General features: G+C 42.3%; 2 protein-coding genes across 5 annotated transcripts in view; one reads left to right on the top strand and one right to left on the bottom strand.

Moving 5' to 3' along the window:
- ANKMY1 (ankyrin repeat and MYND domain containing 1) overlaps positions 1-6,696 on the top strand; it is a 154,273-nt gene extending 147,577 nt beyond the window's left edge. For all 4 annotated transcript variants that reach the window (XM_029079303.2, XM_029079417.2, XM_029079172.2 and 1 more), the window contains one exon: positions 6,492-6,696. In XM_029079303.2, the coding sequence (XP_028935136.1) occupies positions 6,492-6,655 (164 nt within the window). In that variant the 3' untranslated portion in view covers positions 6,656-6,696. The remainder of the gene's footprint in view (positions 1-6,491) is intronic.
- A 3,726-nt stretch (positions 6,697-10,422) lies between these two features.
- The window catches only part of GPC1 (glypican 1), a 446,939-nt gene continuing 433,759 nt past the window's right edge, over positions 10,423-23,602 (bottom strand). Inside the window, exons 6-9 of the mRNA XM_029066910.1 lie at positions 21,626-21,745; positions 21,040-21,173; positions 18,152-18,327; positions 10,423-14,289 (exon numbers count right to left, since the gene is read on the bottom strand). Coding sequence (XP_028922743.1) covers positions 14,072-14,289; positions 18,152-18,327; positions 21,040-21,173; positions 21,626-21,745 — 648 coding nt within the window. The 3' untranslated portion in view covers positions 10,423-14,071. The remainder of the gene's footprint in view (positions 14,290-18,151; positions 18,328-21,039; positions 21,174-21,625; positions 21,746-23,602) is intronic.

Here is a 23,602-nt window from a genome sequence, read left to right as displayed (position 1 = left end):
GTCCCACGTGGGCCTCACAGTCTTAATCCCCATTTTACAGATGAGGTAACTGAGGCACAGAGACGTTAAGTGACTTGCCCAAAGTCACACAGCTGACAAGTGGCCGAGCCAGAATTCGAACCCATGACCTCTGACTCCAAAGCCCAGACTCTTTCCACTGAGCCACGCTGCTTCTCTTAGAGGCTGTTCCCTGGAAGAAGCCCCTTTTCTAATTCTGCTTCTGTGTATAAGCAGAGCTATTACTTACATAGGCACCAAACTTTCATTTTGAGTGGAAGGGCAGAAATGAGGCAAGGATTTTAATGGAGGTAGAAGACTCTGAGGGGACAGTTTATTCATTCAGTGATATTTATTGAGCGCTTACTGTGTGTGGAGCATTCTACTCTGGCCAGCAAGCAAGAAGGCTATGCTTTTACCAATTTTCAATCCTGATTTGAAGTGTTTAGGTCGCAAAGTGAACCCTTGATCAATATTGATTATTGTAGTTATCGTGGTTGTCAGAGATGTGAGATGAGCACAGCTGGGAATCTGGATCTGCTGTCTGAGGGTACACTTGACTCCAGGGAATTGGCAACTGAGGATCAGATTAATATCTGTCTCCCCCTCTAGACTATAAACTCAATGTGGGCAGGGAATGTATTTGTTTATTTCTTTTTGTACTCTTCCAAGAACTTAGTACAGTGCTTTGCACACAGTAAAGTTCAATAACTATGTTTGAATGAAGGATCAGAGGCCCACCTTGTCTAGTATTCTTTCTTGAGCAGTAACAACAGGTTGCTTGGAGACAGTGGGAAATGGTTGTTCTATTGAACTCCAACCCACTGGTGAGGGATGTCCGAAAGAATGATGCTTCTGATTTAAAGGTGGGATTTTTTTTGTGTGGAGGTTTGTCATCCTGTGCCACTTCATTCTAGACCTCTTTCATTTCTTTATGTATGAGTTTGAACTTTGCTTTGCTATCATGTCTACTTTGTTAATACTTGAGTGGTTCTGTGACAGCCAAGACATCACTTAATCACATTTTGCAACCATCTCTCAGGTACCTATTCTTTAATCTCATTCAGAGGTTGAACCTTAGCAGGATAACTGAAGGGAAAGAGAGTGTTGAGCTCAAAAACGTTCTGGTCTACTGTCAGCCAGTGGGGCTCAGAGTGCGTTTTGCTTGCTGGAATGAAAACTTTCAGCTTCAGCTTCCCTTCCTCATCTCCATGGATTTGGAAAAGGCTCCTTGTTTAGACATGGCAGGAAAGGGATAATGCCCAGCCCACTTTCAAAAGCTCTTTTAATGATTCATTGTGATTATCATCAATGACCAAATTGGGAACCTCAAATCTGAGCAGTTGAATCCTAAAGATACATCTTTTACCTGCAAAATGGGATTCAATACCTGTTCTCCCTCTTACTCAAACCGTGACCCCCATGTGGGACCTGATTTTATTGTATCTACCCCAGGGCTTAGTACCGTGTTTAACAGATATCATTATTATTATTGTTGTTGTTATTAGGATGAATCCTCTTGCCTATTGCTAAACCCCTACCCATGTCCCCTCAATGGCCTGGAACTCCCTCCCGCTTTATAGCCAACACACTGCCACTCTCCTACATTTGAAGGTTTATTAAAATCACATTTCCTTCAAGAGGCCTTCCCCAACCGAGCCCTCATTTCCCGAAATACTTACCTTCACTTCTATTTCATCTCTGCACTTGGATCTCTACCCCTTAATCACTTTGATACTCACTCCACTTCCAGCCCGACAGCACTTATGTCCATATCCCTATATTTTGCCATTTTCCTGATCTGTAATTTATTTTAATACCTGTCTCCCCCTCTAGACAGTAAGCTCCTTGAGGGCAGGGATTGTGTCTACCAGCTCCATTTTATTGCATTCTCCTAAGTGTTTAGTACAGTGCTCTGCACCCAATAAGTGCTCAATAAATGCCATTAATGGATTGAAATCCAGTGGCTTGAAGGCAGGGGATTTCACATTGGAAATGCTTGGTGAAGCACATGATACTGGGAGCTCAGCACAGAATGGAAAGCGACAACTGGCTTGTGACCAAAGCACTGTTGATGGCTGCTCTGTCTTTGAGCTTCTATAATGTTGATTTATTCATTCATCATATTTATTGGGGAAGACAGACATTAATATAAATAAATAAATTACAGATATGGACATAAGTGCTGTGGGGCTGGGAGGGGGGATGAAAGTAGGGAGCAAGTAAGGGCTATGTATAAAATATATGGAGAAGAGGAAAGGAGGGCTTAGTCAGGGAAGGCCTTTTAGAGGAGGTGTGCCTTCAATCAGGCTTTGAAGGGAGAGAAAGTAATTGTCAGAATATTAGGAATAATAATAATAATTGGCATATTTCTTAAGTGCTATGTGTCAGGCACTGTACTAAGTACTGGGGTAGATACAAGCAAATCAGTCTGGACATAGCGTTAGTCCCCATTTTACAGATGTGGTATTCTAATCCCGGGTCTTTATGACTCCTAGGCCTGTGCTCTATCCCCTAGGCAGTAGTAGTAATTGTTGGAGTACTGTCACTCCCATCAGCACCTCCACTCTCCCTCTCTCCCGTCTGAAATCCTGGTGTTATCCCCAAATCACCTCTCTCATTCAACCCACATATTCAGTCTGCTCCCAGATACTCTCAGTTCAACCTTCACAACACTGCTAAACTCCACCCTTTCCTCTCCATTCAAACTGCTACCACGTTAATCTTAACACTGATCCTATCCCGCCGTGATTACAGACTTGCTGACCTCCCTGCCTCCTGACTCTCCCAGTCCAGTCCATACTTCACCCTGCTGCTTGGATCATTTTTCAACAAAAACATCCAATCCATGTTTCCTACTCCTCTAGAACTTCCAGTGGTTGTCCATTCACTAACGCATCAAACAGAAACTCCTTACCATTGGCTTTAAAACACTCAATCACCTTGCTCCTCCTACCCTACCTCGCTACTCCACTATTACAACCCAAGCCTATACACTTCGCTCTTCTAATGCCAACCCTCTCACCCACGCCCTGCATCTGATCTGGAATGCCCCCCACCTTCACAACCAAGCAGATGATCACTGTCCCCACTTTCAAAGCCTTATCAAAGGCATATTTCCTCCAAGAGGCTTTTCCTGACTAAACCCTCATTTCCTTTTCTCCCACTTCCTTCTGTTTCCCCCCACACTTGGATTTTCATCAATCAATCACTGGTATTTATTGAACCTTTACTATGTGCAGAACACTGTACTAAGTGGTTGGGAGAGTACAATGTAACAGAATTAGCAAACAGGTTCCCTAAATCCTTCAATCGTCCCCTCTCAGCCGCCAAGCACTTATGTACATATCTGTGATTTATTTATTTATATTAATGACCGTATCCCCCTTTAGACTGTAACCTAGTTGTGGGCAGGGAACACATCTACCAATTCGGTTTTATTACACCCTCCTAAGAGCTTAGTATAGTACTCTGCACACATTAAGTGCACGATAACGTCATTATGCTCAATAATATGTCTCTGAAATAGATGCATAAGTGCTTAGCAGATAAATAAGTTTGCTGGAGGTGGAATTATTTTAGGAGGGCTTAGAAAGGAGGCAGAACTGTGGTCTGTGGTCAAGAGGTTGTTGAAGGCTTGGAAGAGCTAGTGGGGGTTGAGGGCATGTGAGTCTAGGATGCAAGAAAAATAGAGGTGTTGAGTTGAACTGAGTGTGAGCCCCGTGTAAGACAGGGGCTGTGTCCAACCTAATAAACTTGAATCTACTCTAGCATTTAGAATAGTGCTTGACAAATAGTATGCTTAACAAATGCCACTTCAAAAAATGAGTTAAAAATATGAAATGGTGAATTTGTTGAAAGTGAAGTCAGCATGAAGACTTCATTTCCATCAGCTGCCCAAGTGAAGGAATGGAGGAAGTGGTTTGTGAAAGTCATCCACTCTCTAGGTTGGAACTGTGAGAATAACGAAGGGAGTGGGTCACGGGAATTGTGATTAGTGGAGAGGGTGGACCTGAGGGCATAAACTTCTCCATCTAGAGATGGGAGGGAGTCCAGTCAATTGTATTTATTGAGTGCTTACTGTTTGCAGAGCCCTGTACTTAGCACCTGGGAGAGTACACCTGTATATATATCTATAATTCTATTTATTTTGATGCATTGATACCTGTCTACTTGTTTTGTTTTATTGTCAGTCTCCCCCTTGTAGACTGTGAGCCCATTGTTGGGTAGAGATTGTCTCTATCTGTTGCCAAATTATACTAAGTGCATACTTTCTAAGCGCTTAGTACAGTGCTCTGCACACAGTAAGCCCTCAATAAATATGATTGAATGAATGAATATAACACTATAACAGACACAGTCCCTGCCCACAACGAACTTAGAGTCTACAGGGGAAGATGGACATTACTATAAATAAATGACAGATATGTACATAAGTTCTGTGGGTCTGGGAGAGGGGGTCAATGAAGGGAGCAAGTCAAGGTGACACAGAAGAGAGAGGGAGGGAGAAGAGGAAAAGAGGGCTTAGTGAGGAAAGGCCTCTCAGAGGCCTTCAGTACCTGCAATAAATGCCTGTTGGAGTCCAGGTGAGTTGCCCCAGGTTAAGCAGAGCAGATCTAGGATATGGAGATTGCAATAAGTGGTAAGAATGAATTAGAGGGGCAGGGGCTGACATAAGGTGTCAGTTTTGATGGTTGTGAACAGAAAATTGTGAGGCACTTGGGAGAGATTAGAGATGAGCCATTGGAGATGACAAGATCAAGTGTAGGTCCATATAATCATAATAATAATTATGGTATTTGTTAAGCGTTAGGTGCTAGGCACTTTACTAAGCACCAAGGCTTACAGTCTCAATCCCCATTTTACAGATGAGGTCACTGAGGCCCAGAAAAGCGAAGTGACTTGCTCAAGGTCACAAAGCAGACAAGTGGTGGGGCTGGGATTAGAACCCATGATGTTCTGACTCCCAGGCCCGTGCTCTATCCATTATGCCTGCTGTTTCGACCAACTGAGGTGGGATGTGAGAAGCAGCATGGCTTAATGAAAAGAGCCCGGGATTGGGAGTCAGAGGTCATGGGTTCTAATCCCAGCTCTACCACTTGTCAGCTGGGTGACTTTGGGCAAATCACTTAACTTCTCTATGCCTCAGGTACCTCATCTGTAAAGTTGGGATTAAGGCTGTGAGCCCCATGTGGGACAACCTGATGACCTTGTATCTACCCCTGCGCTTAGAACAGTGCTCAGCACACAGTAAGCACTTAACAAATGCCATCATTATTATTATTAATAGCAGCTGCACCGTGGCCCTGTGTCCTGGATGGAGACCTGGAGGCTTACGGGAGCTGTGTTATCTGCTTGGGGTGTTTCCTGAAGGGCTGCCTTTCTAATCCTTCTGAGATCCAGGGAATTATCTTTAGTTTGCACTGAAAAGTGGATTTGTTTGTCAACGGTTCCCAGCAATGGGGTACCAGGGCTTCTGGGTGGAAATTAAGTTCATTCATCCTTTCATTCAACCATATTTATTGAGTGCTTTCTATGTGCAGAGAATTGTACTAAGCACTTGGAAAGTACAGTGTGGCAACAGAGACAATCCCTACCCAACAACGGAGTCACAGTCTAGAAGGGAGGGCTGGGGGAGGGGGATGAGGATGGAGAGTCAGGAGGAATCCCAAGGGCAGAGAACCCAAAAAGGATGATGGCACAAAGGATTTGGTGGTAACAATCAACTGGTTGTATTTATTGAGTGCTTATTCTGTGCAGAGTAATTATGTAATAATAATAATTATTATTATTATGTAGTAAGAGGTCAGTGGAGGAGAAGTGGACAGATGGAGGGTCAGTGGGATCACCCACATGGAGGTTGGAGTCCCCAACTACTACATTGGGAGAAGGGAGTGAGAGCAGGATGGCGAGGAAGACAATGAAATCAGCAACTGAAGTGAAGTCTGGGAGGGTGTTAGCTAAGAGCAGCTAGAAGCTGGAGAAAGGTGATAGCAGTGGAGAGTGCTGCTGCTGCTGCTGTCAGGCCCATGGTTTGGCCACATCCCCTTGCCCTACTCCCATCTGGAGCCAATCTGGAAATGTGATCAAGAGGTGCATGAAATGCTTATCTCTCCAGGTACTCGGAGTTGCACAGGTAGCTTGGGATTCGTTCATTTGTATTTCATGCCAGGCTTCTGGTTGAGTGGAGTCTTGCCTCGTTTTCTCTTTTTTGTTAAAACTTCTGCAAACTCTGTTCATCAACCAATCAATCAGTGGTATTTATTGAGCGCTTACTGTGTGCAGAACATTGTACTATGGGCCAGGGAGAGTACAATATAACAGAATTGGTAGAAACGTCCCCTGTCCAAAGTGAGCTTGCAATCTAGTCATCCACCCCCACTGATGAAGAGCAATTTGACCAGAGATATTTTGTTTCATTCTACGTAAATTTCTTCACAGCCAAAATACTATCCATTAGGAGCAACTCATATATTTTGTATTTCCTCCTACAGAGAAACGCAACTATAAAAGTGTCACACTAAGGAGTGAAAGCAGAAGCTCAAAGGAAAAAGAAGTTTTCAAAAAAGATGGCAGGGGATCTGCCCTCAAATTGGGAATTGCAGCCAAAGCTTCTTCCAGCTCAACTCTGTTGCCTGAAAATTACAGTTTCAATTGATCCACATTTCTGAATACAACCTGCACACTGAGTGATCAAACCGCGTTGCTGTTGGGACTCTGTTGTTATCTTGTCTGTCCAGTCAAAGGGGTGTTTCTTAACAATCAGATAATCAACTTTTACCTCTCTAGTAGCTTCCAGAATTAGGTATTTGACCCCCCTTCTGGTTAGACTATAGAAACCTAGCCCTGCTCCACTGTGCCCGGGCACTACACTACTGGGAGTGAAAGGAAATTCCAGCTGTCCCTTCACTCTCTGCAGGCTGCCCCTTCTGCATTCCACTGCCATCACTGATGAACAGGAGAGATTCTCCCTCCCCCACCAACTGCTGCACCTGCTGCCCAGCCAAAGAGCAGTTGCTGGTGGGAGTGGAATGCTAGGGAGGAGCCCCTACCTTCTCCACTGCCATTCTCGGCCCTTCCCTGCCTCCAATTCCTCGTCCTCTTCCTTCTCATCATCCTCCTCCCACTCGCCCTTTCCCTGCCCTTTCCCTCTGCATCCCTCTACTCCACAAGGGGGGAGCCCCTTTTCCTAAAAAACATCCTCTCTCATGCCTCTTCCCCCTCCATTGCCCCTTGCTGCAGGATCCTGGAGGGCTGAATCAGGAAGATGGATGCAGAACTACTTTTGCAAAAATCGCTAAAGTGGACATCACATTTCTGTTGCTTTTCAGAGTGATTTATGCTTAACAGATGTGGAACCATATTAAGTTTAGGGGGAACACAAACTAGTTTTTCTGGTTGATATTTTTGTTGATGAAATTCACTCACCAGTCGATTTGGTAAAATTGTTCATTCACTGGGAAGCGAAATAGTGGAAAGAGCATGGGCCTGGGAGAAATGGGACCTGGGTTCTAATTCTCACTCTGCCACTTGTCTTCTGTGTGACCTTGGAGAGTCACTAAACTCCTTTGTGCTTAAGTTTCCCCATCTGTGAATTGGGTATTAAGTCCTATTTCCTCTGTGAGCCCATGGGGGACAGGGCTTGTGTCTCACCTGATTTATCTTGTATATACCCCAGTGCTTAGTACGGTGTTTGTTACATAGTATGTACTTAAATTCCATAACGATGTTCATTATAAAATAGCTAGTTTGGTTCGGACTGTTTCTTTGCTGGTCAGTAGTGTGTCTGATTGGAAAGGACCCAAATTCGTTGTCCACTGCTCCTTACCAGGAGCTGACATGGTAAGGTTCTGACCAGCACCCTGTACACAATACTCTGCCCCATTAGAGAAATGGCACCTGGGGCACAGCCTCACTGGGGCTAATTTTCCCAATCTCTTGGATGATTCATGAATTAAGTTAGTGTCATAAAATGATTCATACATTTATTCAATCATATATGTATGAAGATGTCTCACAGGTCGGGAGTCATCCAGTATGCAGTATCGCTAAGCTGCTCTAAGCTTACTGTGGGCAGGGAACACATCTACCATCTCCAGCCCCATAGCATTTATGTAGATATTAATAATTTGATCTCTGTCTTCCTCTCCAGCCTGCAAGCTCCATATGGGCAAAGGAACATGTTTACCAACTGTGTTAGAGTGTATTCTCCCAAGTGCTTAGTACAGTGCTCTGCACACAGTACACAATTAATACCATTGATTGATGTGCACATATAGTCCCCAAATTTCATCTGTAAGAAGTCTTGGGACAGCCTACCCATGTTAGAGCCCACTGTGGCAAGGAGGGCAGACATTGTTGGAATAGAGTGAACTGTCTCTCTGGCAACAACTGTGTAAATTTATAGCTTGAGGAAACACCTGCAGTTCAGGCCCTGCACACTGCAGATAGAGTGGGTAATCGCTGATTCACGTCCTGTTTGCTATTTGAAGCAAATATTGTGGAAGACCAGGAAGGGGTGTCATTTCATCTCTAATTTTCCCTCCTGTTCTTGATGTTGGCTGCTGCTTTCCTAAAGTTATGTATTTGTCTTGGCTGGATGGTTTAATCCTTTTTAAATTCAACTCTTTCACTCTTTTTTTTTTCCTGAAAGGGGGAATCAGAGCAGGACCCCCACATTAATTTTCATGTGAGCTGGTGGTTTTGTCTTACAAAAAGGAAACCCTTTTACCTTTCAAAATATGCTTTTCTTTCTTTCACTGAAGCATTTCAGTTTACATGCATGTTTTCAATGTTCAATCATTTTCCAAAAATGACAACTAAGTATATGTCTATATATAAATCTATTACAGATACATTTTCTACATATGCTATACATGTGTACATACATTACAGAAGTATACACTATACACATACATATATAATTATATGTTGATTTTTGGAAAATATTGAATTATATGATTTTCAGGCATGTTGATTTATGAACTTAAAGATTTCAAAATGTGCATTTGGGGTTACTTAGTGGTAATTTGTACATCATTCTTTTCAGTTAAATCTTGAGGGTAATACAAGTGTTCATAAATTGAAGCACTAAGAACAAATTGTACCAATTCCAGCATTATGTTGTTGAGTCTACTTGAATAGGTCTGGAAATGCTTGAAAATCCATCCTGGACTTAAAGATACCTCAGGACTTAGCTCTAGAAGTTGGTATACAACTGACCTTTAGCATCAAAAAAGGTAATAAACCATTTACTGAGAATCAGACATCTACACAGCCACTATAATACAAATGTGTCAGTGCCCTATATCCAAGGTTAGGGCCAGTGATCAGGGTACAGGGAATGAAACGGTTTGGAAACTAAGAGCAATCATTTTCCATATGGGAAGACTATTTGAGGACTTTAAAAAACTTCCCATTTGTAAAGAGAATGTCACTTGCAAGCCTCAAATTCACAATCTGTATATGTAAGTGGAATTGTAAAAGTTGCTCAGCTTGAACATCTCCTGCATAAATTTAAAACTTGGATTTTCTTTGAATGTGTATCCTTGCAAGTCTGCACATGAGTTAGTAAACATTCAGGTAAACTCCTTACAAAGAAGTGAATCTTAACATTATTTATTCTCCCCCAACTCTGTGCAAAGCACTGTATTTAAGCACTTGAGAGAGTTCCACAAATGCAAAAAAAAAGCTTCCCTGCCCCCAAGAAGCTTCAAAAATTTCCAGCTCACAGTTTCTGTTTCTTCCTCTTTCCTTTTTCTTCCCTTAGACTTTAGGACTTAGACAAGAGATAGATATTCTACTAACATTTACAATTGTCTCAGCCTGCTACAAGCAAGTTGCAATAGGCTAGTTGAGTTGCAATTCCCTGAAGAGACCTCTGCTATCCAGGAATACTTAAAGGGGCACTGTAGTGACTGTTCTTGTCATAGAACTGCCAAGGTTTTGCCTCTGGGAAATGTTTGGGTTTATTTGTGGATTTTCCTCAGAAACCACAGGGTTTTATTTATTATTTTTTAAACTTTGTTTCCCACACTGTAAGACTGCAAGCTCATTGTAAGCAGGGAACATATCTATCACCTCTGTTATAGTGTGCTCTCCCAAGTGCTTAGTACAGTGCTCTGCACACAGTAAGAGATCAATAAATATGACTGATTGGTTGATAAGCCCCATTTTGGGCAAGAACTGTGTCCGATCTGATTACATTTTATCTACTTCATCACTCTGCCCAGTGCTTGGAACACAATAAGCTCTTAACAAATACCACAATAATTCATATGAGCACGGCAGGGAGAGGTGTGAATTCCAAGTTCACTCTGGTTCTGAGTATTTGAGCCTATATAGACACCTGTGACTGAATGAATGTATAAACAATATGTGGCATGTAATGAGGTTAGAAATAAATCCTGCTACAAGAGGCACACATTAGATGTACGTCTCCAGCCTTTTATTTATACAAGGATTCAAAGAACATATTTCAACTTCAGATAAACAGTGCAAGATAGTTACAAGTACCTTGGTAACAGAAAGAAAAATATAATTGGTCAACTATGCCAATAATTGAAATAAATCTTAATCTTGCAGAGAAATGCATTTTTAAAAGCAAAAGTATATTTTTTATTTTTCCTTCTCCCTTAATAAGCCCATCAAAAACCAAAAGTTTTGTTGTCATTTGTAAATATTAAATAACTGTGCTCTCAAAGCCTTTAATGAACCTGACCCATCCTCCACTGAAACATAGAAATTATGGCACAAAGAGCAGGCTTAAAGACGAAATCCATTATTCCCAACCTCTGATTCCTCACTATAGGGCAAGGGAATTTATTTTAGCATGTTTTTCAAAAAAATATTATGAAATTCACCAGCCCTCCTGAAGAAAATTGTTGTTGTTGCTAATCAAAGTAACCCTAAATGCTTCCATCAGGATGAATACATAAGGCAGAATCTACCTGACTCATAGCTGGGGGGCAAGGGGGATGTGTAAATTTGGTTTGTGGGATGGAACGGGGCCAAGGAGTGGCATCCATGCATAGCCCAGTACAGGGGTTTAGTTTGACACCTGTTCTGCAAAGTTCTAGTCACCTGGCTTTAAGAGACCAGCTGAATATGGGAGATAAAATCTCACTGAGGCTGTTCTTCAACCAACCCACCGCAAATGGGTCTTTGTTACTCTCCCATTGAGAATGAGCTACATCCCTCACAAGACAGCCAAAGATACATGAACCATGTCATTTCACAAAATTCAAGCAGAACAACAGCATAGACTTTGTTTTTCATTACTTGGAAAAAGAAATGACATATGGACTTCATAACTTTCTCATCCATGGCCTAAAACAATTGTCCACCTTTCATAACATTAGCTGATTACACTGAAAGAACACTGAATGGGGCAAACTGATTTAGTTTTTGAAATATATTTTCTCACAAGGGGGAGACACATTTTCTAGCTCAATGCACAATATATTTCATTTTCCTTTAGATTCTAGCTTGTTGAGTTATTTAAAATGGGCATGGATGTCTCAGGAGAACTTGATTAGCTATATACAAGGGAGGTAAAGAGTGGCCCTCATTGCTCACTCATTAAGCGGAAATTTATTTAAATTTACAGCTCGAATGAAAACCATACGGTAGGCCAAAATCAAGTTTGTAGCAATATCTATGCCTCGCCCACCCCCGCCTGTAATTTCCAGCCTGGGACAGCTAATGAAATATCATGAAGAGATTAATCCCCTCATTATATTAGACCTTTAACTTTCAGGTGATGTTTTAAAATAAATTAAAATACCAGGCTCTCTGGTTCAGAATGACGCCCAAATACAAGTATTCTGGGCAAAATACAAATATTCTGTTTTGAACAGAATGGGAAGACATTGAACAGTGGCTGAAAATATCTGTTGACTTCCTAAGGATGATGGCAGCAATGACAAAATTAATGACCACATCAGGAATCAAAAATAATGATTAGGGCCCAATTTCACTACATGGAGGTAGGAAGGGAGCTTACATCCACAAGGGCAATGACAAAGGCAGAATGTTAGCATGATGCGCCTTTCATTTCCCTCACCAGCTTCAGCTGCTTCTTTTAATTCTCTTATCTGAAAGTAAGTCAGTTAAAATTTCCAGTAAATATCATTATGATTTTACTTCCTGACCCCACAGTGCACATTCACTAAACCACTCTTGGGTAAACTGAATTCTTTATCTCAAGCTGCATTGGAAATGATTCTCAAAAAACTTTTTGGAACCAAAGCCATAGACTATATCTATTTGAAAGTTCATCCAGGGCCTGCAAAAGCTCTTAAACAAAAGATATGCTTCTCCTCCCTCCCTCAAAGAATATCCTCCCCATATTAGAGAAAATTAATTAGAGCAGAGTCTAGACTTAGGATTTCCGAATACCATAATAAAAGTCAATTGTGACTTTATGAGGTGAACGTAAACTGGGATTGGTAGTAATACTTGGTAGAAGATGTTTGAGAAACATCACCTGTTGAGCAATATGGGGTTCAATCAGCCATAAGTTCAAAACTCCATAAATGCAGATAGCCCCACAGATATATATATATGTGTGTGTGTGTGTATATATTAAAAAAATGAAATCTTGATAGCCGAATCCACTCCTGACAATCAAGTAACATGCGATGGAGATTCAGAATTCATGGCCCCCCTAAAAAAAAGAAAGACCACGGGAGGAGATGTATATCCGTGAGATTAGAATCAATCAGTCAATCATATTTATAGAGCCCTTTCTGTACTAAGTGCTTGGGAGAGCACAATATAACCTAATGAAAGTCTAGCAAGTCCAACAAGGTCCTGGTTATTTTCTTGGTGCATCTCAGTGTTTTGCCTCTATGTAGGATCACAGACAAGTCATTGAGACAGATCTGTGGCCTTGTGAGCCCAGCTGTGGAACCGTATTACACAGCAGGCGTTCCCTGAAAGCCAGGTGGTGCAGCAAAATTGCACTTTTTCTGATTAACAAATTATAGTTTAAAAAGTATAGCCATCTCACCTTTCAATCCAGTTATTACAGAACTTCACTAGGGAACACATAGATTAATTCAAAAGACTTCAAAGAAGAGTTATCCCTTTGACCTTGCACGTATTGGCAAAAGGTTGTCATCATTGTTAATAAAAACAAGAGTTTCTGACTTGGTTCTAGCAAAAATTCTGTTGAAGGACAGATCTTATCATGCATATCTGATCTTATTGTTGTCTACTACGGAATTGCATTAATAATGTAGATCAACCATCATGAAGATCTTAAGTGATTTTCAAGGTACCATGCAAAAAAATCAAATTCACACTCCTTGTCTCTTTAAGGTAGAAGTAAAGTGAATTGCTTCTGAATTACTACTAATTTAAATCTAACCACAGAGAGGAGTTTGTTTTCTCAGAATTTGAAGAGTAGTATATTTGTGTTCAGATATCAGCCTCTAGGATACTGAATGACCTTGAGAATTGGTTTCATGCTAGCCAAAGGCATCTGCTGGAATTTCTACTGGAAAGAATGCACAAAGGATCATCTGTGCTCGTGTTCAGAAGTAGAGTGGAAAACTATTAAGCCCCCTCTCCTCTAAACACAGCACCTCTAAGTGCTAATGCCATCAGCCGTAAATTACAACTTTTATTACTCTATACCTCTTTAGTGCGTTCCACGTTAATGTGTTAAATAGTGTTACCATATGAGATCTTATAGCAACATCCGACATTTGCATATTCCATTGCAGTCACTGAAATGGTGTCCTTCTGAAGAGAATTTTCCTTCCCATTACCCCAATCTACACAGGCCTTGCTTAAGCCCCCGGGCAGCCTCACTGTGTCAAAAGAATGAAATTTAAAAAATGAGGTATGGAAAGACGGGCCCAGCATTCAAAAAAGACCAAGAAGAAAAAAAAATAACAGACCAGCTCTAGCACTGCCATATATCACAAACAATCAAAGACCTTCTCCCCCTCCCCCTCCCCGCCCACAATTTCTCATTTTGCCAAGATGAATTAAATAGTGTCCATTTTCCTTTTTGGCAAAGTTAAGCCCTCAGCCATAGTTCCTCTCTCATGGCTATGGGAAGAAGTTACCGCCACAAGTATCGTGTTGCAACAATGGCCAACGAAAGGAAGAGGAGAAAGGAAGAAGGCAGGAAGTGGCTGCTGGCTCCGTTTGTGTTCCGGTCTGACTGGTTAGGAATTGCGTGCGTTTCTGGCTGCCTGGTACTGGGGCTCCTGTTGGTTTTTCTGACACACATTTCGTCGAGGCAGCCTTCCCCACTGCCGGAACCGCTGATGTCATCACCTGCACCGAACACAGTGGAAGTTATGTGACTTGACCTAACTGCTTTCAGCCTCCATCTCTCACTGAGGGGAATGGATCCCATCAGTCATACCCCTTTGACACCAATTTTTTAAATTTCATTCCTTAAGTGCTTACTATGTGCTAGACACTGTACCAAGCTTTGGGGAAGATACAACTAATGAAAACCTACCTCCTCCAGGAGGCTTTCCCAGACTAAGCCCCCCATTTTCCCCTGCCTCTCCTCCCCTCCCCTTCACCCCAACTCCCTTCCTCTACTCTATCCCCTTCCCCGCCCCACAGCACTTGTGTATATATGTACACATTTATCTTCTATCTATTTTATTAATGATGATATTGAAGCCCATCTACTTGTTTTGCTTTGTTTTGTTGTCTGTCTCCCCTCTTCTAGACTGTGAGCCTGTTGTTGAAAAGGGATTGTCTCTATTTGTTGCTGAATTGTACTTTCCAAGCACTTAGTACAGTGCTCTGCACACGGTAAGTGCTCAATAAATACAATCGAATGAATGAATGAATACAAGACAATTATGTTCAACCCTGTCCATGTCCCACATGGGGCTCTCTCTCTTAATCCCCACGTTACAGAAGAGGTAAATGAGGCACAGAAAATTCAAGTGACTTGCCTAGGGTCACAACAGCAGACAAGTGCAGGAGCAAGGATTAGAACCCAGGTCCTCTGACTCCCAGGCCCATACTCTTTCCACTAGGCCTCGCTGCTGCTTCTGTCCTGGTCACCCTTCCATTACCTATATTTTAGCCTTTCTTCGGCTCTCTCCTTAGGTGTTTGGAGAATTTCTGCCTGAGGCACCAAAGGACTCCTGAAGACAGAAGAGTTAGCAACAACTGCAGTTCTTTGTGTCATGTCATCTTTCCTTTCATGAGTCATCCAGCTTTGGCAAGATGAGCCATTGTCTGCGGTCATCCATCCTCTGCGTGGTTTAATTCATTTCTTTACACTGGATTATATAGGGCTGTCTTTGGATATAACTTTAAATATAATCATCAGTGCCTAGCGGAAATAGCAAGGGCCTGGGAGTCAGAGGGTTCTGGGTTCTAATTTTGCCTCCTCAATGTCTGCTATGTGACCATGGACAAGTCATTTAACTTCTCTGGGCCTCAATTATCTAATCTGTAAAATGGAGATTAAGACTGTGAGCTCCATGAGGGACATGGACTTTATCCAACCTAATTAGGTTGTATCTAACTCAGTGCTTAGAACAGTGCCTGGCACATAGTAAGTGCTTAACAAGTATCATTTTGTTTTTTAAAGTGATGCTGCAGGGCCACAGCTTGCCAAAGGCCACCCAGATAGGTGGTGGGACTGGCACCAGTCTGGGTTTTCTGACTCATGGGTAGTATCAAGATTTCTGACCGATGCTACCACTTCCAATGTGAAATTCATACAAGTTAACCTCCGTTTTCCCTGTTGTAAAATGTCTGGCTGAAGTTTCATAATTGATTCACAGAAACAGAAGAATATACATATTCAAGAATCAAAGCACATTAATTGGGCAGGTTTTTTCTAGAGAGCCATGTGATTACTGCTATTTTGATGCTTCAAAGAACATCACGGGCTCTGGAAACAGACACAGCATTCCTACAGATCTTCCTCTGAATATTGTTCAAAATAGTCCTGTCCATATTAAACAGGTTTCCTTATCATCCAAGCAAATGAAACAGAGTAAAAAGTAAGATGTACCATGAGGATAATTCTCACTTTGAGTCAAGCTGCGGCATTATTTTGAGATGGTTTAATTTTTTTTCTACTTGGTGGCGGGAACCGGGGGGTGAGGGAGGTGTTCTCTCCACAGCCCCTTTTAAGCCATCTAAATAACCTTAAAATATCCTTTAAATTTCATCAAAACTATAAGGGTAATATGTCACTTTAGAATTAGGCAAATACACTCTCTCCCTGTGTTCCAGTTGTTTAGGCTTAACTCAAAATACATTCAAGAAGGTGTTTGGGGCTATTGGCCCCAGGAGTAAAAATTCTTTTGTCACAGATATGCAGGTCTGGGGATGCATTTTAATCTCCCTGAATGTTGACTGGGCTCTTAACTGGCAGTACACTCTGAGTTCAGCCCAGCCCGCACACTTCACTCCTCTAATGCTAGCTATTTTACTGTACCTCAGTGATTAGAACAGTGCTCAGCACTTAGAAGAGTGCTCAGTGCTTAGAACAGTGCTTGAGACATAGTAAGCACTTAACACCATCATCATCATCACCTCGATCTCATCTATCTTGCAGTTGACTTCTTGCACAAATGCTGCCTCAGGCCTGGAATGTTCTCTCTCTTCATATCTGACAGTTACTCTCCCCAACTTCAAAGCCTTATTGAGGGCATATCTCCACAAGGCCTTCTCTGATTAAGCCATCTTTTCCTCTTCTCCCACTCCCTTCTGTGTCACCCTAACTTGCTCCCTTTATTCATCCCTCCTCCCAGCCCACAACACTTATGTACATATCTGTACTTTTATTTTAGAGAGCTGAGCACAGGGCTCTCTCCGATGAAAGAAGTAGCTTAACTTCCCAGTCAGCTCTGTGACAGACTGAACAAGATGAGAAACTGACAAAATGCCTAGACAGTATTGCTATGGAGCCAGACAGACTCCTGCAGCTGATCCACTACCTGACTTTACTAGTAAAATGTTTTTTTTTAATACCAGAAAAGGACATCATTCATGTCCTGCTCATTTATCTGCAGGACAACTTCTACTATACCTTCTTTTCTCCATCCCAGCATATCATCTCATTATCAAACACACTACCAAACTAATATCAACATATCAGTCCCTCGAAACTTTTTATCCTTCTTTTTCCAATTGCAGTGGAATGAAAATACAAAGAGCCCTAGGAAAGGGCACACCAATCAGGATTTTTCTAGCAAAACTCCTTACCATCAGCTTTAAAGCACTCAATCACCTTGCCCTCTTCTACCTCACCTCACTACTCTCCTACTACAACCCAGACTGCACACTTCACTCCTCTAATGCTAGCCGTTTTACTGTACCTCAATGATTAGAACAGTGCTTAGCACTTAGAAGAGTGCTCAGTGCTTAGAACAGTGCTCAGCACATAGAAAGCACTTACAAATACCATCATCATCATCACCTCGATCTCATCTATCTTGTGGTTGACCTCTTGCACACATGCTGCCTCAGGCCTGGAATGTTCTCTCTCTTCATATCTGACAATTACGCCCCAATTCAAAGTCTTATTGAGGGTACATCTCCAAGAGGGCTTCCTCGACCAAGCCCTCCTTTCCTCTTCTCCCACTCCCTTCTGTGTCGCCCTAACTTGCTCCTTTCATTCATCCCTCCTCCCAGCCCCACAGCACTTATGTACATATCTGTAATTTTATTTATTTATATTAATGTCTGTCTCCCCCTCTAGAATAATCTCGTTATGGGCAGGGAATGTTTGTGCTATATTTCCTCTCTGATCCCTATCGAGTCTCCCCCATGGGAAAATATCTTGTTTAAAAATTTCTCAGAAGCTACTGATTTCTTCAGTGACTCATGCCAGAAATCACCACTCTGATTCAATATAAATCCAAGGGCTTTTGGATATGAAGATTTACAAAGCTTTATTACATTCTATCCTGTCCCAACATTGGCAAGGAATATATTGAAATTTTTATCCTGTGTTGGGAATCTGTGATTAACAGCAAGATTCAATCCAACTATTCTCTGGGGGTAAGAGGAAAGGGGGTAAGAGGAAAGGAGGTGCGCGTGTGTGTGTGTGTGAGAGTGTGTGTGTGAGTGTGTGTGTGTGTGTATGCATGCCCTCACCCTTGCTGCTTCTAAAACTCTATTTCACTCCCCCAATTTTCAATTTACTCACTTGTGTCCTGAAAATCCACATCGTTCCCATTGTAGGCATTGCGCAGTCGGTTGGTCATGATCTTTAGCTGCATGATCTGTTGTCGAATAGTCATATCTGGTTTAGTGATGTCAACCTCTACCTCAGGATTGTTAATCTGATTGGCCAGACCATCTCCCATCACCTCTGGCAAATATCTGCAAAGAAGAACAGACACAAAATTCTAAGGCTTAAAAGGGACTTAGCTCCAGAATTCATGCTAGTTTATTTCCCTGAGTCTAATTGACATCTAGCCTGGTCACAGCATATGGAGGTCTATTTGGGTCTTAAGATGTGACTTAGTAAAAGAGCGTCACATTATCTGTATCTCTCCAAAGGATGCTCTCCTCAGTATTACTGTATTATTGCCCACCTGTAACCAATATTGTGCTGAGTTGAACGACAGAGAAGAGAGAATAGATGTGTGTAGAGAATCCCAACGAGGTTTCAAAAAATGTGGATCTTCAGAGATTATCAGCACTGTTTCTGCTTGCAAGGCTTTCCCAATGATGTTTCATGGCTCATATTAAAATCTTTATCCTCAAGGCTGTCCAAACCACGCCTCAGATTTCATTTCTCATTACTTAAAGGGGTAGGAATACCTGTACTAGGGAAACCCAAAAGATTCATTTGCAGGTAGAACTAAAGCCTACAGTTTAAATGACATACGGATGCAATACACCTTAGTGAAGGGTGGCCAGATGTGTAACTACCAATTCAAATCTCCTGACACTGAGTGCAGGATCCTTTAGACCCCAATGTTCCATGTCTGTCAGGATGTGTCTACACTGATGGCTCTGGTTTCAAGGAAATGGTACAAGATTTGCATTTGCTAAGGGGAGTTCATACTTCATATAGTATTACTCTGATAAGCTTGGTAAGTTTTTAATAGCAAACATCCTATCCATTCCCATTCTGCAAATCCAGGCTACCTCATGGGATCAGGAAGGACATCTGTACATTCAGGGGAGATGGAATTGATTAGCAGAACATCTCCCCCAGCAGTTGAAATAGCAGTGGGAACTAATAGAAGCTCCAGATAAATTGTGTGGCAAAATACATCCTGAGTGTTGATGGAAAAGAAGGGAAGATAACGTATTTTGCCAAGGCTCTGAGGCATAATACAGTTCAGATACACCCTGGTGTGATGAGAAATGAGCTGAGGATTTTGCTATAAAAAATCCTGGCATCTTTCAATTGTTTTCAAACCATTTTCCAAAGCCTCCTGGATGATTTTAGAAGAACCTCAAAGATGAGAAGAGCTGTGTTTTGTCAGATATGTGGTTGGAAGGATTTCCAGGGAGGGCTGAGGATGTTAATACTAGGTCAGCGGGGGGAGAGACCAGAACAAGGCACAGGGAGTAATTCATCTTGCGAGGAAGAAAGTGTCATAGGAATAAAATGGGAGAAGAGAGTAGAAAAGCAGGAAGGAAAGAGCCGATTGAGTGCCTTTTTGTTAATATTCAGTAGTTTCTGCTTGATGTAGAGAACAGGAAACTATTGGAGGTTTTGAAGGAGTGGGAAGTTGTATGCAGTCCTATTTTTAAGGCAAATATTCTGATCAGCACAGTTAAATGTAGACATCAGGCAGGTAGGTAGTTTAGCAGAGATTGATACAGTAGTCAAGTCACAATCTGGACAGCCTGGTGGTTGTTTGGATGGCGTGGACAGCATAGCCTATTAGATAGACCACAGGCCTGGGAGTCAAAAGGACCTTGGTTCTAATCCTGGCTTTATGACATTGGCATGTCTACTGTTTGACCTTGGATGGTAAAATGGAGATTAAAAGTCTGAGCTCCATGTGGGTCAGGGACTGTGTCCAACCCGATTTGCCTATACTCAACCCAGCATTTACTGAGAGCTCACCGCCCTACTGAGAGCTCATCTCCTCCGGGAGGCCTTCCCAGACTGAGCCCCCTGCTTTCCCTCTGCTCTCCTTCCCCTCCTCCCCACTCTCTGCTCTTCCCCCTTCCCACCCCCTCAGCACTGTACTCATTTGTATATATTATGTATCACCCTATTTATTTGATAATGAGGTGTACATCTCCTTGATTCTATTTATCTTGATGATGTTGTCTTGTTTTTGTTTTGTTCTGTTTTGCTTTGCTGTCTGTCTCTCCCGTTTAGACTGTGAGCCCATCATTGGGCAGGGATTGTCTCTATCTGTTGCCGAATTGTACATTCCAAGTGCTTAGTACAGTGTTTTGCACATAGTAAGCACTCAATAAACACTAATGAATGAATGAATATAGTACAGTGCCTGGCACATAGTAAGCACTTTACAAATACCACTATTATTATTATTATTATTATTACTGATCCTGGAAGGGGTCTGCAAGCTAAACTCTGAGGTATTGCACAGGCCTGAGCCCTTGGGCTTTTCACTACTCAAACCTCAGGAATCCATGGAAAGAATGTTGAGGTAAGCATGGAGGAGAAGAGGAGGCTGAAGCAATGGGAAATTAAAATCTATGGGGGGTATGAAGCAGCAGCAAAGGGCAAAAAGAAAAGTAGAGAGAAGAGGTGCAGATTAAAGGCATATTTTCTGCCCATAGTTCAGCAGATCCTGGGTCCCTTGTGGCACAAAACTGCTGCTTGAGTGATTCTAAAGGGTCTGGGGAGCAAAGGTCCAGGCAATGGGAACTCTCCATGACCTCTGCTCTTCCTCACCCTTATCCTTCCTCAGCAGGAGGGCAAGACAATTCGCATATTCATGACAATAACTCTGCTCCTTTAGTTGTGGATGTGGCTTTGCAAAACTCTCCAGTGCTGGCAATGATGCCTTGAGATGTGATCTCTCTCTCTCTCTCTCTCTCTCTCTCTCTCTCTCTCTCTCTGTATGTTTGTGCATTTTTAAATGAGTCACTTACCTCCCCCTGGTCATTCCGTTCCAACACTTGTCATTGTTGACGGATCCTACTGCTACCTTTTCGTTGCAGAGTAGACTTGGAAGGACAACCCAGAAGTCTTTAATGTCTTTCAGCTTTCCTTTGGCATCTGAAATCTGGACAACAGCAGGATAATCAGGACTCAGGAAAATGTTTTCTTGATTTGGAAACTGTGAAATTGCAGGTACTGAGTTGCTTGGCCACAGCGTTTCTTATCATCTGCATCCCCAGCCAAACATTTAGCTGGGGGTCTCAAGTGCAATCTAAAATCCCCCAACGTTGGGATAGTATATGGGCTCTATCAGCACTCAGCACTCAGCTAGGTGGGAGCTAGCTAAGTGGCAAGCAGGACCCCCACCCCCTCACCCCTTCCCAGGACCAGAGTTACACTGCTGAAGCTGCATTTCCCACCTGAACTATCTAGGCTTAGGGGTTGCCACTGAGAGGAAATGGGGGAGGCAGTACCGGCTTTGGCCAATAAAAGAAGTCCACCAAAGGAGGTGATTTCTTGTGCTTTGCAAAGGAAAGCTTTGTGGGTAAAGCTCTGATGTCACACAGATGGACTTACTAATTTCTCTAGACCAACTCCTGAAGGCTTTTCTTCTGTCACCGATTTGCCTCTCCGTTTCTTTTCCTCTCCGCTTGACCCCTTTGAATTGATTTTAGGATTTCCACACCCTTGGAAAACCTGGAGAGAAACATAATAACACACCCAAATAAAGTACTATCCGCTTAGCACTCAATCCCCTTGCCCCTCCAACCTCACCTCACTTTAGACTGTAAGCCCGTCAAACGGCAGGGACTGTCTCTATCTGTTGCCGACTTGTTCATCCCAAGCGCTTAGTACAGTGCTCTGCACATAGTAAGCGCTCAATAAATACTATTGAATGAATGAATACTCTCCTACTACAACCAGGCTGCACACTTCCCTCCTCTAATGCCAACCTACTCACTGAACCTCGATTTCATCTATCTTACTGCAGAACTCTCTCCCACATCCTGCCGCTTGCCTGGAATGCCCTTCCTCTTCATATCCGAAATACTCTCCCCGCCTTCTAAGCCTTATTAAAAGCATATCTCCAAGGGACCTTCCCTGACTAAGCCCTCTTTTCCTTTCCTTCTACTCCCTTCTGCTCCCCTTTATTCATCCTCTCTCCCAGCCCCATAGCACTTATGACCATGTCTGTAATTTATTTATTTATATTAATGTCTGTCTCCCCCTCTAGGTAGTTGTGGGCAGGGAATGTTTGCTATATTGACTTAGTGGAAAGGGCACGGGCTTAGGAGTCAGAGGTCATGGGTTCTAATCCCAGCTCTGCCACCTGTCAGCTGTGTGACTTTAGGCAAGTCACTTGACTTCTTGGTGCCTCAGTTACCTCATCTGTAAAATGGGGATTAAGGCTGTGAATCTCATGTGGGACAACCTGATTATCCAGTATCTATCCCAGCACTTGGAACAGTGTTCAGCACATAGTAAGTGCTTAACAAATACCAACATTATTATTCTTATATTGTCACATTGTACTCTCCCAAGTGCTTAGTACAGTGGTCTGCACATAGTAAGCACCCAATCAATACAACTGATCTGATGGATTGATTGATTTCCTGCTTCCTCTCCTTTTCCTCATTTTCCCCAAACTTCTGTCTCTCCCACCATCATTCAGGTTCATTCAATAGTATTTATTGAGCGCTTACTATGTGCAGAGCACTGTACTAAGCGCTTGGGATGAACAAGTCGGCAACAGATAGAGACGGTCCCTGCCGTTTGACGGGCTTACAGTCTAATCGGCTGTAAAAAAATGACAAAATCATTCTGATGTCTGTCTCTTCCCAGAACCCAATGTCTCATACTTTTAATTTTTTTACTTATTTCTTCTGCCTTAACTTTCATTCTTCATCCCTTTAGTCATGATGTAATTAAAGCACATGTGACACCCTAAAATCAAAGTAGAGAAGTAACATGTTCTAGTGAACACAGCACAAGCCTGGGAGTCAAAGGATTTGGGTTCTACTCCTGGCTTGGCCACTTGCCTGCTGGGTGACCTGGGGCAAGTCTTTTCATGTCTCTGTGCCTCAGCTTCCTCATCTGTGAAATGGGGATGTAATACCTGTTCTCCCTCCTATTTAGACTGTGAGCCCCACATGGGACAGGACTGTGTCTGACCTGATTAACTTGTATCCACCCCAGCACTTAGAACAATGCTTGACACAGAGTAAGTGCTCAACAAATACCATAAACAACAAGTATTTAAATCAGTTCTCCAACTCAACTCTTCCAATTTGTTGATTTTAAAAAAAATGTAAATTTACCATAAGTCAGTTGACAAACATTTATTTGAATACTTAGTGGATAAAGAAATTTACTACAAAATAAGAGTTACTAAATGCTCAGGATTGGTAATTTGTGCATGCACAAAAAACTGCTTCTTCCACCCCACCCATAAAACAGACTGCATTTTCAGACTAATGTTCCTTAATTCCCATACCCTGTTCTGGCCAAAATGTATAGTAAAACCATGCATTATGGCAGAACTCAATGTATTTA

Source organism: Ornithorhynchus anatinus, chromosome 1 (genome assembly GCF_004115215.2).
Source record: "Ornithorhynchus anatinus isolate Pmale09 chromosome 1, mOrnAna1.pri.v4, whole genome shotgun sequence".
Taxonomy (NCBI): Eukaryota; Metazoa; Chordata; class Mammalia; order Monotremata; family Ornithorhynchidae; genus Ornithorhynchus; species Ornithorhynchus anatinus.
Note: the sequence above shows the minus strand (reverse complement) of the source record. Positions and strands in the feature narration are given on the sequence as shown.